Source organism: Hemitrygon akajei, chromosome 23 (assembly GCF_048418815.1).
Source record: "Hemitrygon akajei chromosome 23, sHemAka1.3, whole genome shotgun sequence".
In the NCBI taxonomy this organism is placed as follows: domain Eukaryota; kingdom Metazoa; phylum Chordata; class Chondrichthyes; order Myliobatiformes; family Dasyatidae; genus Hemitrygon; species Hemitrygon akajei.
This window is the reverse complement of record NC_133146.1, coordinates 1,857,789-1,877,747: the sequence shown is the minus strand read 5'-3', so window position 1 is coordinate 1,877,747 and position 19,959 is coordinate 1,857,789. Positions and strand designations below refer to the sequence as shown.

At 42.5% G+C, this 19,959-nt stretch overlaps 1 protein-coding gene across 2 annotated transcripts in view; it reads left to right on the top strand.

Moving 5' to 3' along the window:
- The first annotated feature begins 1,429 nt into the window (after positions 1-1,429).
- adra2a (adrenoceptor alpha 2A) overlaps positions 1,430-19,959 on the top strand; it is a 29,738-nt gene continuing 11,208 nt past the window's right edge. The window contains exons 1-2 of one of the 2 annotated variants that reach the window (XM_073026844.1): positions 1,430-2,897; positions 9,915-10,020. In XM_073026844.1, coding sequence (XP_072882945.1) covers positions 1,654-2,871 — 1,218 coding nt within the window. In that variant the 5' untranslated portion in view covers positions 1,430-1,653 and the 3' untranslated portion in view covers positions 2,872-2,897; positions 9,915-10,020. Of the gene's footprint in view, positions 3,690-9,914; positions 10,021-19,959 lie in introns of both variants that reach the window. The other variant, XM_073026843.1, reaches the window with a different exon arrangement.

Below are 19,959 nucleotides of genomic sequence, written 5' to 3'. Positions count from 1 at the left end.
GGGATATGGACATTGAGTAGGTAAGAGGGATTAGTGTCTGGGTTTTTTTGATTTACCTTTTAGCTGGTTCAGCACAATATTGTGGGCTGAATGGCCTGTTCCAGTGCTGTACTCTTCTGTGCTTCTATTCCGTTTAAACAGTGGAGGTACTGGAGTACCACAGGTGGCAGCTGCAACAACACTTGGGGGATTTCAATGTAATTGCGGACAGATAAAGTGAGGACAAAACGTACCCATACCACAGGACACAAGAAACTGCAGATGCTGGGATCTGGAGGAACATTTTGCCGGAGGAACTCAGCATTAGCCTGAGTCGACTGCTCGAGGCAGAGGGCTGGTCGACATTTAGGTTTGAGACATTGTTACACCCGAAACTTTGCTGGTCCCTTTATCTCCCCGGATGCTGCCTGATCTGCTAAGTTCCTCCTGCTGGCTTTAGTGTGAGACCCGAACTGTCCTTAGTCCTTTAAGCTCGCTACATCGGAAGACAAGACCAGAAACTCCGCCTTCCGCGGTTAATCGTAACCGTACAGAAGGAAAACTTTGACGGTCAGTTAACACATTAATAGCCATTAACAAAGCCAGTTGTTTTCTCGTGATGATTTTCACTTAGTTATGGGCTTCTTTCGTAGGATTTAGGGAGAAATATACAAATAGCTGGACATGGAAATAAAGCTTATCCCACAGTTGCCTTGCTACAATTGAACTCAGAGTATGTCGCTTTCAATTTGCCCCCATTATAAACCCGCAGCCAAATTCTGTCCTTCCATTCCAGTGTAATACTAGTGTGCGGACCGCTTCGCCCACAGTGCAGGCTGCTGCTCCGATGCAGAACAGTGGATGGTGACTATGACTCTTAAAAATTCAATTCTTGCTTTATTTACAAACGCCTTGCTCTGCACCCTCATTACAATTTCACCGAGGCAGTGTCTCAGTTTATTAAAGATGGCCAGTTACAAGAGCTCCAGTTCAAACACTGATATTATTCTAGTTAATGCTTCCATACCTTGCGAAGCTGTTAGAAACAGTATTGTTATTCATTCTCCTCGCCGCTTTAACGCTTACGGTAATAAGAAACCTACTGCCAGGGTCTGGTGAACCTACAGGCTACGCTTATGAGACGAAATAAGGCATTATAGACATTAAAGAAAACTCTGCTGGAATTAACGAGTGTGAAACGTTTCTGTCTGTGGGGCTGAGGCTGGTCCACTGGTCGCTTGCCGCTGGTCCAAGACAGGGTCGGCTGCCTTTCACTCACCGAGGAGCTTCAGGTATCGGCGGAACATTTGCCTCCTCCTCCCAACTTTCCGCCTTTTGAAGCCAACGCGGGGGCCACGTGGTGTCATGACGATGACTGGCCGGCATCACATCACTACTGCTGAGGCTATATAAAGGGAGGGCGGACGCAAGCTCCGGCGAAGCCGTTTGCACCCCGCGGAACGTCTGCTGGCTCAAATCCGCCCATCGTTAGCCTGTCCTGACTTTGCACCAGCCCCGTTCAAGGGACTCCGCTCACAGCTTTCCAGGTAATCCCGGTAATGGACAGAACAGACCCGCCTTGCAAGTTCAAGTCGCTACTGCCGTTGCTCCCGCCGCGTCCGTGAATCCAGTTCGAGTTCGCATGAGGTGGGTGTGTTCTAGTGACGGGGTACCATGGCGGAGGTAGGAGCCAGTCCGTGCAACTGGTGTTGCAACGGCTCCAACAGCGACGAGGTGGACTCCTATTCCGTGCAGGCGGCGGTCATCCTGACATCGGTGGTGGCGGTCATCATCCTCGTAACCATCTTCGGTAACGTGCTGGTGGTGATCGCCGTCTTCACCAGCCGAGGACTGCGGGCGCCCCAGAACCTCTTCCTCGTCTCCCTGGCGTCCGCCGACATCCTGGTGGCCACTTTGGTCATGCCCTTTTCTCTGGCCAACGAGTTGATGGGTTGCTGGTACTTTGGCAGAGTCTGGTGCGAGATCTACCTGGCGCTGGACGTTCTATTCTGCACATCGTCCATCGTGCACCTGTGCGCCATCAGCTTGGACAGATACTGGTCCATCACACAGGCTATCGAGTACAACCTAAAGAGGACCCCCCGGAGGATCAAATGCATCATCGTCACGGTGTGGGTGATCGCCGCCGTCATCTCCTTCCCGCCGCTGATCTCCATCGGCAAGGAGACCGGTCTTCGGGAGAATCCCCAGTGTAAGATTAACGACGAGCAGTGGTACATCATCTCGTCTTGTATCGGCTCTTTCTTCGCCCCGTGCATCATCATGATCCTCGTTTACGTGAGGATTTACCAGATCGCCAAATTGAGAACCAGGCATCCACCGGGCAAGAAGACCAACAGCGAAGTAGTCACCAAGCAGAACGGACTGCGCTTATCAGCATCGCCCAACGGGTTGCGGAACGGCGCCGGTAAAGCATGCCAGGGCAAAGACAACGGCTTGGAGCAGGAAGAGTCTTCGTCCTCCGACCACTGCGCGGCCAAAACCAAGGTAGAGCCCCGGCCCAAGGCCACCGGGGTAGTGCAGTCGGTGCAAGGCAAGGTGGTGAGCGGGCTGCAGCGGCCGGAAGACGGGGGAAGTCCCAAGGCGGCCCGCTGGAAGGGGCGCCATAACCGCGAGAAGAGGTTCACCTTCGTGCTGGCGGTGGTGATCGGGGTGTTCGTGGTCTGCTGGTTTCCTTTCTTCTTCACTTACTCCCTTACCGCCATCTGTTCCGAGAGCTGCGCTGTTCCTGACACTCTGTTCAAATTCTTCTTCTGGTTCGGATACTGTAATAGCTCCCTGAACCCCGTCATCTACACCATCTTCAACCACGACTTCAGGAAGGCTTTTAAAAAAATCCTTTGCAGGACAAACAGAGCACAGAAAGTCTGAAGAGCGAAGATGAGCGCCCAGAGATTGTGGGTCTTTTTGCATTTTCCTCCTTTACTTTTGTGTATTTGTGAATGTGAGTGATTTCGGAATAAAGGGAATGCTGTGTTTTTTAAACAAGATCTCTTTATCTTGATCACTCGGAGATTGGCCCACGGGTCCGCCCTGAGCTTACACCAAGGGTCCAAAATCGGATCCCAAACACACTGGCACCTATTTAACTGAAAAGTTCCCCGTCCTCTATTCTAAGCTGCAGAACAGGCGACTCGCTATGTCCCATCTCAGAGTGTTCGCCTTTGAACCTTCTGTGGGTTCATCTAATAGCAAACTGTACCGGACCAAAGCTAACGCGAGGAGACTGCTCACTGTCTACCTTGCAAACAAGACAAAATCTAATGCAGATCAATTCGTAAAATACCTCGTGACTTCAAAATGCACAAGTAATTCTCCCCACTCAGTCGATCAAAAACCTTGTCCACTTAGTATTAGATTCTGACGAGTTAGGCTTTAAACTTGAGCAATGGTTGCCCCTCTTGCTCAGACCGTGTGGCATTGCTTGTCAGAATCGAACACGCACAAGTTTTTGAAAAATCCATCTGTCTGTATGCTTATATTATCATCGGTCAGGCCTTCGAGTCAATGGACAAAAGCAGCCTGTTCAACATCACACCTTTAACTTGGTTGTACGCCGGCACCAGCATTATGGGTTGGACACATTGGGAGTTTGAGGACAAATATGATAGTGAGGCTTGTTTCCTGAGAGTCTTACAGGAGAAGAAGCGTTCAAGGACTGGAAAACAGAGCATCATTTTAAAATCCAGGTGTTCATTTTACAGGTGATAATGAGGCTAAACCCACCAACTGCATTTTTAAGAACTCAAAAAATCGGTTTAATAAGTCAAATAGATTTTGTTACAAATGCTATGAAAGAAATGAATATGAAAATTGGCAAGCTTTGAGTGAACAATGTTGCAAATTGAATTGCAGTAATTCAGATACAGTATTGACTGTTTTCTCTATCTGGAATTGTTATTGTGACATGTGAATTAGAATGAAGTTCAGCTCTGCTTTTCTTTGACATTAACATTTTCTTTAGCATCTCTTACACACAGAAAGATAAGTTTGAACATTTAGACAATAGACAATAGGTGCAGAAGTAGACCATTTGGCCCGCATCATCTACTGATCATCTACTATCAATACCCGGTTCCTGCCTTGTCCCCATATCCCTTGATTCCCCTATCCATAAGATACCTATCTAGCTCCTTCTTGAAAGCATCTAGAGAATTGGCCTCCACTAGCTTCTGAGGTAGTGCATTCCAGACCCCCACAACTCTCTGGGAGAAGAAGTTTTTCCTTAACTCTGTCCTAAATGACCTACCCCTTATTCTCAAACCATGCCCTCTGGTACCGGACTCTCCCAGCATCTGGAACATATTTCCTGCCTCTATCTTGTCCAATCCCTTAATAATCTTATATGTTTCAATCAGATCCCCTCTCAATCTCCTTAATTCCAGTGTGTACAAGCCCAGTCTCTCTAACCTCTCTGAGTAAGACAGTCTGGACATCCCAGGAATTAACCTCGTGAATCTACGCTGCACTTCCTCTACAGCCAGGATGTCCTTCCTTAACCCTGGAGACCAAAACTGTACACAATACTCCAGGTGTGGTCTCACCAGGGCTCTGTACAAATGCAAGAGGATTTCCTTGCTCTTGTACTCAATTCCCTTTGTAATAAAGGCCAACATTGCATTAGCCTTCTTCACTGCCTGCTGCACTTGCTCATTCACCTTCAGTGACTGATGAACAAGGACTCCTAGATCTCTTTGTATTTCTCCCTTACCTAACTCTACACCGTTCAGATAATAATCTGCCTTCCTGTTCTTACTCCCAAAGTGGATAACCTCACACTTATTCACATTAAACGTCATCTGCCAAGTATCTGCCCACTCACCCAGCCTATCCAAGTCACCCTGAATTCTCCTAACATCCTCATTACATGTCACACTGCCACCCAGCTTAGTATCATCAGCAAATTTGCTGATGTTATTCTCAATGCCTTCATCTAAATCGTTGACGTAAATTGTAAACAGCTGTGGTCCCAATACCGAGCCCTGTGGCACCCCACTAGTCACCACCTGCCATTCCGAGAAACACCCACTCACTGCTACCCTTTGCTTTCTATCTGCCAACCAGTTTTCTATCCATGTCAATGTCTTCCCCCCAATGCCCTGAGCTTTGATTTTACCCATCAATCTCCTATGTGGGACCTTATCAAATGCCTTCTGAAAATCAAGGTACACTACATCCACTGGATCACCCCCATCTAACTTCCTGGTTACATCCTCGAAAAACTCCAACAGATTAGTCAAGCTGGGCTGTTGATAGAATGAACAACAAGGTGAGGAGTTAAGCCTTTGGTAGAGTGAAAACAAAAGACGAGGAGGATCTTCAGGCCAGGCAAGATGGAGAAAGAGGAGATGTTGAGGATGCTGGGTAATTAAAAGTGGTCAACAATACAGGCCTTTCCAGCCAACTGAAATAACACAGATACACCCCGGGGATAGAAGTTGGACCAGATGGGGTGTGGGGATCTAATTTACCTGGCATCAGAGGGCAGCAGGTTTCCATTTGCCCATTAAAATGTTGACCTTAGCAAGAAATCCATTCTATAGTTCCAGATCTTTGACGTTGCGTCCTTCGGTGGGAAGTTCCAATATGTGTGGAGGAAGTTTTTACACAGAAAGTGGTGGGTACCAGGAATGCCCAGGGTAGTGACAGAGGTGAATACAGTAGAAGCTCTTAGGTACACAACTATGTAGAGAATGGAGGAATGATCTGGATGAGGCTGTTGAGGCAGGGTAAGGAGATATACTGGAATCAACAGGTAAAATGTGGATCACATGGCTACTGGGGAAAGTTATACCAAATGCTCCAGAAGTCTTTAATTGATAGACCTAAGGATTCAGAATAGCATTACAACTGTAAGATATAAAGGAGTAATAAAAACAATTGATTAGGTAAGGTTAGCATGGGTTTAAATGTTCTATAAGAATGGAGTTTTAGTTTGGAAGCAGTGAGTTTAATACTAGATACACGAGTTTAGACCACACACAAAGGAAGATTCCTGCTTATATTGCATTTCTTTGAGGTTGATCCAAGCACTTCACTAACAAATTGGTTGTATTATAGCCAATGATAGTCACTACTTACGAACAGCATGTTTTGGTCAAGGAGGTGAGTTACCTTTTTAATTTATCTGGTGTGGTGGGAAATGAAAGAGGAGAATGGAAAGATTTTTTACTGATCCTCAAGTAGGCCCAGTAGAAATGTTGTAGACAATGTTCTAGGCTTAATATCTGAAGGGCAGCAAAGTTCCAGTACTGAAGCCTGGAGCCCAAGTCCACAAAGATCAGAGGTAGGAAGCTGCTAAAACACAACTGGTCTAGTCTATATTAGGTGCAACACTATCAGCACTTATCAGAGAATAACTGGGAGTGTTAAAGGAACATTATGTCAGACTTGCAAATGAAGGATATTAGAAGCAATGAATTTGATTTGGCAATTTGTTTTGCCCGCATAAGTGGATGACTGATGGGGAAGTGGAAGGCCACGCTCAATAGCAGAAAAGGGAAGGCATGGTTGATGGCATCCTGAGTAACTGCATGTACTGTGAGGTTCCAAAGGCCTTTGCTTGTACATACATACCCATAATTTGGACTTGAGTCATTGGTACCAGCATTGGTAGTATGGAAGAATGCTCACAGAAATCAAAGGCTGGTTAGGCGGGCATAAAAATGGCAAGCATAATTCATTCCAGAGGAATGTTTGCTGATACTCTGGGGAAGAGTGGAAAAGTAATAGAAACTGTAGAGGCATAATCCCTGAGGGCAACTGGATAGATAGACATTAAAAAAGCCAAATGGAAACCTGCTTTTATCAAATCTGAAAGGAGAGCAAATCCCTGTACTGTACAAAACAGAAAGTAACATTAGGAGAAGGATGTATTTACTTTTGAGAAGGTGCAGTCAAATGTGCAGGTGAAGATATCTGGTGGGTGATACTAATTAATGAGGAGAGATTTGTTTGGCTATGACTTCTTAGGAATGAAGAGGGCTGAAGAGCACAATATTTATAGACAAAACAAGATCAATTACTGAAATGTAGGGTTACTGATAGGATAAGAGAAATGGAGGATATTATACATGTCCAAAGAACAGTGGGGGTGGGAATTCACTCATGGAGACCGAAAATATTTACCACATTTACCTAGTTCAACACTCTGCAGAGATAACTGACAGAAGCAGGGACATAGATAAAGCATACCTGCCTCTTTTTGATTCATTAGCTGGAGTGGCTCTTCATTGTAAACTTCAGTGGTTTTATGAGCTGTTGAAGTAGAAGGAACTGGATGTCAGAGGCTACAGATGAGAGATCAATCACGCACCAAGATTTTTTTTTAAGCTTAGAGACGGGCTTCACAGAAAGTTGAGACAATGCAGAAGGTCACTGAGCAGAAGAATAGTTTGCTTGGCAGGAAAGAGAAGCTTCTTGGAACCAGTTTTAACAATAAAGTATATGGAGATATTTCACTTGAAGCCTGATGAGGTAAAGAGGCAAGAATGTTTATAGAGAAATAATTCTATCCATGTATCAAATACTCCTATTTGGAGCCCTGCTTTCAGGCGCATTATTCCATCTTATTCCAGGAACATACCCTCCCAATCTTTTATATGCAGATTGGCTTTTCATGGTTTTGCAATAACATTTATAAGTGCAAAATAGAATTTGTTTAATTCATAGATATGTGCAAAAATGATATCACTATCTTTTATAATATTTACAGTGTGGTTTGTACCTCTAGCAGAAGTAACTGCCTATTCTGTTCTATATACACGTTATTCCTTCTTATCTGCCTAATGTGAGGTTTTAGTTAGCACACTGTTGAATTATTTGTTTGTTGCTTTGTTTGTTAAATGAGTTAGTGAACAAATACGAAAAGACTGCGTGATGTATTCCTCAGCAGTTACATTCTCCACAGAGCTCTCTGCCATGTCATGTAACGGTGGCCTATTGTGAAATAAAGAGAAGCTAGAAGCAGAGTGACCTCGGTATACTTGACTAATGAAGACTACCTTGTAAAGGTCATGTCACAGTGTAAAGTTACTAAAAGGAAGCTGTATAATAGAGTCATACCAAAACTGCCAACTTCCAAGAGTTTTTTTTCATTTACTTGGGGGACAGTATTCTTCAGTTCCTGGATGTTATACTTGGAATGTTTTAATTGTAAACTAAGAACAGAGGACATACAATGCTTTGAAATCACAAATTTATTACAGCCACCAATCTGCAACCAGTATTAACCTGTGATTAAACATTATCATAATGCAGGCCAATCTCATGTTGACAGGCATGAAGGTCCCAGTGCTTGCATGTATGCCTGCTTTGACCATCAAACCAGGCTCTGTTGCCTTGTCTGCTGCTATTATGAGCCAGTTGTGGGGAAAATATGGGATTATCTCTAATAAAAGTTTAAAAACTGTTGGTTCTAGACATTTTTTCTCGCAAATTGTAGCTTGCTTCATTATGAGATTGCCTTTTGCAATGAATGTTTACTGAATGACTTAACTGCTTGAATATCAGGTCAGGACTCAACACGAGTAATGTATACACCAGATGGCTTTCCAAGGACCCAAGAAGGCAGGACAAATACATACCAACATATAAGAATCCCAAGCAATAAACAATCTGCTGGAGGAACTCAGCAAATTGAGCAGCATCCGTGGAGGTAAAGAATTCCTTTCTTCCCTGAAATGCTGCTCGACCTGCTGAGATCCTCCAGCAGATAGTTTGTTGCTCCAGATTCCAGTCTCTTCAGTCACCCCTGTTTCCATTATGATCCTAATGCAGTGCAACAGGGTAAAACCGATAAGGGCAAGTATTTGGGTTCCAAGCTTTTATTGTACTACCACTGCCTGCAATGGTGAGATCAGATCATCTCCTTAAGGACAAACGGGGCAATGCTTACAGGCTACCTTGAAGAAACATGTCCACAGAGATAAATTTTGCTGTGTGGGGTGTGGAACTCTCTCTTTATTGGCGTTGGTGCAATCTATTGGGAGCATATGTCTGTCACACACTCACAAGGATGTCTTTAAATTGACTAACCTAAACTGAAAGCTAATTCATCACATGAAACTAACCAGGAAGTAAAAAGCATGATTTTTCAAAATTAGGCATGTTAAAGAAAAAAAGTCTAAAGAAAATATTTTTCTATTTTTAAAACTTGCGATTTTTACATATTATTCTAAGGGAATGAAAATCAGAAGTGATTGATGATTTAAAAAAATTTTTGTAACCAGAGAGCTTGTTTAGGAATAGCAAAATTTTTGTATGCTCTTTAAAAACTTGGTTACAAAATTCTTCAAAGACTAATACTTTAAATGGTTTTTACAATAAAATGGCACTTAAATCAGTCCACTGATTCTGTTGATGAGTTGGAAGGGGCAATAATGGAGCATTCACTTGAAGTACAGGGTAGAAAATGTAGAGTCATCGACAAAGATTGGACACAATGCCACGTAATTAGGGATATCAATAAAGATTTGATGAGCATCTCGACAATTGTTAAAAATAATTAAGTCAGTGAAGAAAACTTCTTTTTTGTTACCCAAAGCAAATGGATATTTCTCTATCTTGTAGGTTTGGACCAATGGCTCGTGAGGTATTCATTCTTACTCTGAATGACTCATGCTGTTATTTGTGTAATATCAGGTTGTACTTGGAGTTAAAACAGAGGGCTGAGGGTTTAATCTCTTTGTCAGTTTATATATTTTGTTTTGGCTAATGTCACAAAATTGGGCTGGAAATACTATTTATCCTCTGGAGTGACTGTGACAAGTTAACCTTATTGAATTTATCTGTGCTCTATTTACTTGGCCAACATTCAATATTATAAATCATATGAAGCTTCTATTGTTAGTAGAGTCTTTGTTGTTCTGTTGTGCTAATCACATAATCTTTCTGTTATTTATTTTGGTGCGAAGTTCCATAGTTACTGAAGAATGAAATCTGCTTGCTATGTTGCCATGCCATATACTGATATACTCCAGTGCCTCTGCTTGGACCAGTGATGGTACCTGTGTATTTACGGTGAGAAAAATGTATAATTAGTGATTGAAAGCTTCTTTCTGTTGCCTTACCCACTTGATCTACTCACCCCGTGCCTTATTTGATTCTGAGCTCCACCTTATTTTCCATAATCTGCAGTAGTTTCTGTCACTATTTCCATGCTTCCTTCCTCCATTTGCCTGTTAACCCTTCTCTTTTGCCAGATCTTGCTGTCTCCCTTCTATCCACCTCTTTATGCCCCTCTATCTCTCAGCGCTTTAAAAGGTCTCAATCTGAAACATCACATGTCTATTCCCCCACCCCCACTGCCTGACCCATTGAGTTCTTTCAGCACATTATTTGTTGCTCCAGATTCCAGGATCTGCAGTTTCACATGTCTCCAGTGGTTAAGAGGTTCTCTGTGGTTGAGGACTGTACACAAATAAGGAATAACTTGGAAAATTAGAACATTCTGTGGGATTTCTGTAGTTTGAGTCTGGAAGAGTTGAAGGAGTGATTGTCAGGGATTGGAGTATATTCTACTCCACAAGCTCACATTGTTTATATCAGGGCTTAAGCACTCCTGGTTCTGATGTGGAGTGGTGCTGAAGCATAGAATTATGGCTGCTGCCTACATATAATGGAAAATGCACAACACACATCTGATTCACGCTTTAATTTGCCTTTTAATCTCAGAATGATTGGAGAATAAAATGAGATTAATTTGTTTCTACCCTGTTCCAAACATTTATTTGTAGAGTTAATTGGGATGGTGATGGTATCTGCAGATGTATGATTATAATTAACGATTACACCATAGGTTATAGTGTAGTCTGATTGATTGGAGGAAATGTAGTTTATCTGTTGAAATTCTGGAAGGCTATTGATTTTTTGGGCTTGGTATAAGCTTGACTGAATGCATTCTATGCAGGCCATGTGCAAGGACTGGGAGATGCCTTCCCAATAATCATTATACACGTTGCAAACACTTATGTATGAATGTACATTTGTATATATTATGTAACTGTTTGAAGTGTCCTTCTCAAGTGATCTAATTTAAACATCTCTGACTCTATGGTACAGGATGATGTCTACCCAAAACCAACTCTGTGTATACACGAGGAAATCTGCAGATGTTGGAAATTCAAACAACAACACACACAAAATGCTGGTGGAACACAGCAGGCCTGTGTATACGTCATCCTGAAGCATTACTGTTCCTGATCATACTTTTGGCTTTAAGCTGTAGTAGTTTTGTGCTATCGCTGTATAAGACCTTGACTACAAGTCTTTGGCTAGTTCTCTGGGAGAAAAATGGAAAACAGAACTGCAATCCTTTGGTTCCTTTTGAAAATAACAGTTGTGTCTCTTAACAAGATCTCCCCAAACACATTATAAACAAAAACTGATTGTATTTTACAGAATAGTTGAAGGTCTTGTAAAGTGTATAGAAGACACCAGAAGCAAGAGAATAAGTACTTCATTTAACAAGACATGTGTTACTATTTCACTTACGGTATCATTATTTTATATACATGACCTAGATACTGATTAGCATTCTATTCACAAGAGGTTCTGCAGATGCTGGAAATCTTAAGCAACATGCACTAAGTGCTGCAGGAATTCAGCAGGTCAGGCAGCATCTATAGAGAGGAATAAGCAGTTACTGCTCTTGGCTGAGTCCTGATGATGGGTCTCAGTTTGACATGTTGACTGTTTATTCCTATAGGTGGACCCTGTGTGTTGGTGTTGTTACTGGATTTCAAAATGGCAGTGATGATATAATTTGTTTGTTTGTTTGTTTGTTTGTTTGTTTGTTTGTTTGTTTGTTTGTTTGTGTGTGTGTGTGTGTGTGTGTGTGTGTGTGTGTGTGTGTGTGTGTGTGTGTGTGTGTGTGTGTGTGTGTGTGTGTCGTGTTCAGTTAGAGTTCAGGACTGACCCTCTTGTACTGATTCAACAATTCCCTCACAAACAATAGCCATTTGTGAGGGATTACGTGACCAGCCCACCTGGAATTGGACGAATATAATAAATTAAAGCCTCCAGGAGAAGGGAAGAGATGAGAAAAGTGACTGAAGAATACTGCAAAGAAAAGAATGAGTTTTCAGAAACTTTCATTCTGATGATAAACTTAGATCCAGCCAAGTGGATGAACCGTCCAGCATTAATCAGAAGCTGTCAGGCGGTTGGTTAAAGAGAAATTGGGTAAGGAATAGCAGGACATGATACAGAGATCACAAGATGTTGATGTATCCCAGTGTCAGGCTGGTGTGAGACTGGAATGAGTATCTGGAAGGGATCATGTTACCATTCTGTTATTGGCCTTCTTAATTAACCAGCTCAGGACTGGAGAACCTATTGAAATAAAATTCAGTAACCTGCAGCAGTCCTTCAAGCACGCAATACAATGTGGCAAAATGTTCATGAACACTCTTCCAGTTTATGCCTAGTTAGTGATGAAGAGGGACCAGCTCATACTCTCAGTAAGATTTATTTACTTTTTATTATTTGCATAATTGGTATTTTGCACATTGGTTGTTTTTCAGTCTTTAATATTTATATATCTTTTTACAAGTTCTATTGTACTTTAATTTCCTGTAAATATCCATAAGAAAATGAAAATGGTGATATAAATGTACTTTTATAATACAAAGTTTGTAAATTTAGTTTGACTTAGAGCAGACCGAGGAAGTGAGTTATCTGCTTCATCTGCCCTGCTCTTAGTGCTGTGTTGTTACCATGATTGACCCAAGCTATAAAGATAAAGATTAGTTTGTGATTCAGAGGTCGTGGTACATATAGACAACAGACAATAGATGCAGAAGTAGACCATTCAGCCCTTCGAGCCTGCACCGCCATTCTGAGATCATGGCTGATCATCTACTATCAATACCCGGTTCCTGCCTTGTCCCCATATCCCTTGATTCCCCTATCCATAAGATACCTATCCAGCTCCTTCTTGAAAGCATCCAGAGAATTGGCCTCCACTGCCTTCTGAGCAAGTGCATTCCACACCCCCACAACTCTCTGGGAGAAGAAGTTTTTCCTTAACTCTGTCCTAAATGAGCTACCCCTTATTCTTAAACCATGCCCTCTGGTACTGGACTCTCCCAGCATCTGGAACATATTTCCTGCCTCTATTGTCCAATCCCTTAATAATCTTATATGTTGCAATCAGATCCCCTCTCAAACTCCTTAATTCCAGTGTGTACAAGCCCAGTCTCTCTAACCTCTCTGCGTAAGACAGTCCGGACATCCCAGGAATTAACCTCGTGAATCTACGCTGCAGTTCCTCTATAGCCAGGATGTCCTTCCTTAACCCTGGAGACCAAAACTGTACACAATACTCCAGGTGTGGTCTCACCAGGGCCCTGTACAAATGCAAAAGGATTTCCTTGCTCTTGTACTCAATTCCCTTTGTAATAAAGGCCAACATTGCATTAGCCTTCTTCACTGCCTGCTGCACTTGCTCATTCACCTTCAGTGACTGATGAACAAGGACTCCTAGATCTCTTTGTATTTCTCCCTTACCTAACTCTACACCGTTCAGATAATAATCTGCCTTCCTGTTCTTACTCCCAAAGTGGATAACCTCACACTTATTCACATTAAACGTCATCTGCCAAGTATCTGCCCACTCACCCAGCCTATCCAAGTCACCCTGAATTCTCCTAAATTCCTCATCACATGTCACACTGCCACCAGCTTAGTATCGTCAGCAAATTTGCTGATGTTATTCTCAATGCCTTCATCTAAATCGTTGACGTAAATTGTAAACAGCTGTGGTCCCAATACCGAGCCCTGTGGCACCCCACTAGTCACCACCTGCCATTCCGAGAAACACCCACTCACTGCTACCCTTTGCTTTCTATCTGCCAACCAGTTTTCTATCCATGTCAATGTCTTCCCCCCAATGCCCTGAGCTTTGATTTTACCCATCAATCTCCTATGTGGGACCTTATCAAATGCCTTCTGAAAATCAAGGTACACTACATCCACTGGATCACCCCCATCTAACTTCCTGGTTACATCCTCGAAAAACTCCAACAGATTAGTCAAGCTGGGCTGTTGATAGAATGAACAACAAGGTGAGGAGTTAAGCCTTTGGTAGAGTGAAAACAAAAGACGAGGAGGATCTTCAGGCCAGGCAAGATGGAGAAAGAGGAGATGTTGAGGATGCTGGGTAATTAAAAGTGGTCAACAATACAGGCCTTTCCAGCCAACTGAAATAACACAGATACACCCCGGGGATAGAAGTTGGACCAGATGGGGTGTGGGGATCTAATTTACCTGGCATCAGAGGGCAGCAGGTTTCCATTTGCCCATTAAAATGTTGACCTTAGCAAGAAATCCATTCTATAGTTCCAGATCTTTGACGTTGCGTCCTTCGGTGGGAAGTTCCAATATGTGTGGAGGAAGTTTTTACACAGAAAGTGGTGGGTACCAGGAATGCCCAGGGTAGTGACAGAGGTGAATACAGTAGAAGCTCTTAGGTACACAACTATGTAGAGAATGGAGGAATGATCTGGATGAGGCTGTTGAGGCAGGGTAAGGAGATATACTGGAATCAACAGGTAAAATGTGGATCACATGGCTACTGGGGAAAGTTATACCAAATGCTCCAGAAGTCTTTAATTGATAGACCTAAGGATTCAGAATAGCATTACAACTGTAAGATATAAAGGAGTAATAAAAACAATTGATTAGGTAAGGTTAGCATGGGTTTAAATGTTCTATAAGAATGGAGTTTTAGTTTGGAAGCAGTGAGTTTAATACTAGATACATGAGTTTAGACCACACACAAAGGAAGATTCCTGCTTATATTGCATTTCTTTGAGGTTGATCCAAGCACTTCACTAACAAATTGGTTGTATTATAGCCAATGATAGTCACTACTTACGAACAGCATGTTTTGGTCAAGGAGGTGAGTTACCTTTTTAATTTATCTGGTGTGGTGGGAAATGAAAGAGGAGAATGGAAAGATTTTTTACTGATCCTCAAGTAGGCCCAGTAGAAATGTTGTAGACAATGTTCTAGGCTTAATATCTGAAGGGCAGCAAAGTTCCAGTACTGAAGCCTGGAGCCCAAGTCCACAAAGATCAGAGGTAGGAAGCTGCTAAAACACAACTGGTCTAGTCTATATTAGGTGCAACACTATCAGCACTTATCAGAGAATAACTGGGAGTGTTAAAGGAACATTATGTCAGACTTGCAAATGAAGGATATTAGAAGCAATGAATTTGATTTGGCAATTTGTTTTGCCCGCATAAGTGGATGACTGATGGGGAAGTGGAAGGCCACGCTCAATAGCAGAAAAGGGAAGGCATGGTTGATGGCATCCTGAGTAACTGCATGTACTGTGAGGTTCCAAAGGCCTTTGCTTGTACATACATACCCATAATTTGGACTTGAGTCATTATTATGATGTTTGCAGATGGTACCAGCATTGGTAGTATGGCTAACAACATGGAAGAATGCTCACAGAAATCAAAGGCTGGTTAGGCGGGCATAAAAATGGCAAGCATAATTCATTCCAGAGGAATGTTTGCTGATACTCTGGGGAAGAGTGGAAAAGTAATAGAAACTGTAGAGGCATAATCCCTGAGGGCAACTGGATAGATAGACATTAAAAAAGCCAAATGGAAACCTGCTTTTATCAAATCTGAAAGGAGAGCAAATCCCTGTACTGTACAAAACAGAAAGTAACATTAGGAGAAGGATGTATTTACTTCTGAGAAGGTGCAGTCAAATGTGCAGGTGAAGATATCTGGTGGGTGATACTAATTAATGAGGAGAGATTTGTTTGGCTATGACTTCTTAGGAATGAAGAGGGCTGAAGAGCACAATATTTATAGACAAAACAAGATCAATTACTTTTCTTTGACATTAACATTTTCTTTAGCATCTCTTACACACAGAAAGATAAGTTTGAACATTTAGACAATAGACAATAGGTGCAGAAGTAGACCATTTGGCCCGCATCATCTACTGATCATCTACTATCAATACCCGGTTCCTGCCTTGTCCCCATATCCCTTGATTCCCCTATCCATAAGATACCTATCTAGCTCCTTCTTGAAAGCATCTAGAGAATTGGCCTCCACTAGCTTCTGAGGCAGTGCATTCCAGACCCCCACAACTCTCTGGGAGAAGAAGTTTTTCCTTAACTCTGTCCTAAATGACCTACCCCTTATTCTCAAACCATGCCCTCTGGTACCGGACTCTCCCAGCATCTGGAACATATTTCCTGCCTCTATTGTCCAATCCCTTAATAATCTTATATGTTTCAATCAGATCCCCTCTCAATCTCCTTAATTCCAGTGTGTACAAGCCCAGTCTCTCTAACCTCTCTGAGTAAGACAGTCTGGACATCCCAGGAATTAACCTCGTGAATCTACGCTGCACTTCCTCTACAGCCAGGATGTCCTTCCTTAACCCTGGAGACCAAAACTGTACACAATACTCCAGGTGTGGTCTCACCAGGGCTCTGTACAAATGCAAGAGGATTTCCTTGCTCTTGTACTCAATTCCCTTTGTAATAAAGGCCAACATTGCATTAGCCTTCTTCACTGCCTGCTGCACTTGCTCATTCACCTTCAGTGACTGATGAACAAGGACTCCTAGATCTCTTTGTATTTCTCCCTTACCTAACTCTACACCGTTCAGATAATAATCTGCCTTCCTGTTCTTACTCCCAAAGTGGATAACCTCACACTTATTCACATTAAACGTCATCTGCCAAGTATCTGCCCACTCACCCAGCCTATCCAAGTCACCCTGAATTCTCCTAAATTCCTCATCACATGTCACACTGCCACCAGCTTAGTATCGTCAGCAAACTTGCGGATGTTATTCTCAATGCCTTCATCTAAATCGTTGATGTAAATCGTAAACAGCTGTGGTCCCAATACCGAGCCCTGTGGCACCCCACTAGTCACCACCTGCCATTCCGTGAAACACCCATTCACCGCTACCCTTTGCTTTCTATCTGCCAACCAATTTTCTATCCATGTCAATATCTTCACCCCAATACCATGAGCTTTGATTTTACCCACCAATCTCCTATGTGGGACCTTATCAAATACCTTCTGAAAATCGAGGTTACATCCACTGGATCTCCTTTGTCTAACTTCCTGGTTACATCCTCGAAAAACTCCAATAGATTAGTCAAGCATGATTTGCCCTTGATAAATCCATGCTGGCTCGGCCCAATCCTATCACTGCTATCTGGATATGCCACTATTTCATCTTTAATAATGGACTCTAGCATCTTCCCCACTACTGATGTTAGGCTGACAGGACGATAGTTCTCTGTTTTCTCCCTCCCTCCTTTCTTAAAAAGTGAGATAACATTAGCCATTCTCCAATCCTCAGGAACTGATCCTGAATCTAAGGAACAGTGGAAAATGATTACCAATGCATCCACAATTTCCAGAGCCACCTCCTTTAGTACCCTAGGATGCAGACCATCTGGACCTGGGGATTTGTTAGCCTTCAGTCCCATCAGTCTACTCATCACCGTTTCCTTCCTAATGTCAATCTATTTCATTTCTTCTGTTACCCTATGTCCTTGGCCCATCCATACATCTGGGAGATTGCTTGTGTCTTCCTTAGTGAAGACAGATCTAAAGTACTTATTAAATTCTTCTGCTATTTCTCTGTTTCCCATAACAATTTCACCCAATTCATTCTTCAAGGGCCCAACATTGTTCTTAACTATCTTCTTTCTCTTCACATACCTAAAAAAGCTTTTGCTATCCTCCTTTATATTCCTGGCTAGCTTGCGTTCGTACCTCTTTTTTTCTCCCCGTATTGCCTTTTTAGTTAAGTTCTGTTGTTCCTTAAAAATTTCCCAATCATCTGTCTTCCCACTCACCTTAGCTCTGTCATACTTTTTTTAAAGTTATGTAATCTCTGACTTCCTTTGTCAACCACTGTGGCCCCTTTCCCCCCTTTGAATCCTTCCTTCTCCAGGGGATGAACTGATTTTACACCTTGTGCATTATTCCCAAGAATACCTGCCATTGCTGTTCCACTGTCTTTACTGCTAGGATATCCGTCCAGTTAACTTTGGCCAGCTCCTCCCTCATGGCTCCATAGACTCCTTTGTTCAACTGCAAAACTGACACCTCCAATCTGCCGTTATCCTTCTCAAATTGCAGATAAAAATCTTAACATATTATGATAAAAACTTATCATATTATATAGGTACCAATGACGTAGGTAGGAAAAGGGAAGAGGTCCTGAAAGGAGAATACAGGGAGTTAGGAAGGCAATTAAGAAGAAGGACCACAAAGGTAGTAATCTCAGGATTACTGCCTGTGCCACGCGACAGTGAGAGTAGGTATGGAATGAGGTGGAGGATAAATGCATGGCTGAGGGATTGGAGCAGGGGGCAGGGATTCAAGTTTCTGGATCATTGGGACCTCATTTAGGGAAGGTGTGACCTGTACAAAAAGGACAGGTTACACTTGAATCCTAGAGGGACTAATATCCTGGCGGGGAGGTTTGCTAAGGCTACTGGGGAGACTTTAAACTAGAATGGTTGGGGGGTGGGAATCAAATTGAAGAGACTAGGGGAGAGGAGGTTAGTTCACAAATAGAGAAAGCTGGTAGACAATGTGTGAGGGAGGATAGGCAGGTGACAGAGAAGGGGAGCGCACAGACTGAAGATGCAGGGGAGAAGGAAGAAAAAGATAATAAAGTTGAATGCATTGTTAGGGATAAACAGAGAGGAAGAGGTGGAGAGTTTCTTAAATGCATCTATTTTAATGCTAGAAGCATTGTAAGAAAGGTGGATGAGCTTAGAGCATGGATTGATACTTGGAAATATGATGTTGTAGCTATTAGTGAAACATGGTTGCTGGAGGGGTGTGATTGACAACTAAATATTCCTGGATTTCATTGCTTCAGGAGTGATAGAATCGGAGGGGCAAGAGGGGAAAGTGTTGCATTGCTTGTCCGAGAAAATATTACAGCGGTGCTCTGGCAGGATAGATTAGAGGGCTCATCTAGGGAGATTATTTGGGCGGAATTGAGGAATGGGAAAGGTGTAGTAACATTTACAGGGGTGTATTATAGACCACCTAATGGGGAGCGAGAATTGGAGGAGCAAATTTGTAAGGAGATAGCAGATATTTGTAGTAAGCACAAGGTTGTGATTGTAGGAGATTTTACTTTTCTACACATAAACTGGGAAGCCCATTCTGTAAAAGGGCTGGATGGTTCGGAGTTGTAAAATGTGTGCAGGATAGTTTTTTGCAGCAATACATAGAGGTACCGACTAGAGAAGGGGCAGTGTTGGATCTCCTGTTAGGGAATGAGATAGGTCAGATGACGGACGTATGTGTTGGGGAGCACTTTGGGTCCAGTGATCACAATACCATTAGTTTCAATGTAATCATGGAGAAGGTTAGGACTGGACCCAGGGTTGAGATTTTTGATTGGAGAAAAGCTAACTTTGAGGAGATGCGAAAGGACTTAGAAGGAGTAGATTGGGACAATTTGTTTTATGGGAAGGATGTAATAGAGAAAAGGAGGTCATTTAAATGTGAAATTTTGAGGGTACAGAATCTTTATGTTCCTGTTAGGTTGAAAGAAAAAGTTAAAAGTTTAAGAGCGCCGTGGTTTTCAAGGGATATTGGAAACTTGGTTCAGAAAAAGAGGGAGATCTATAATAAATATAGGCAGCATGGAGTAAATGGGGTGCTCGAGGAATATAAAGAATGTGAAAAGAATCTTAAGAAGGAACAGACAGACAGACAGACATACTTTATTGATCCCGAGGGAAATTGGGTTTCATTACAGCCGCACCAACCAAGAATAGTGAAGAAATATAGCAATATAAAACCATAAATAATTAAATAATAATGTAACCATGCCAAGTGGAAATAAGTCCAGGACCAGCCTATTGGCATAGGGTGTCTGACACTCCGAGGGAGGAGTTGTAAAGTTTGATGGCCACAGGTAGGAATGACTTCT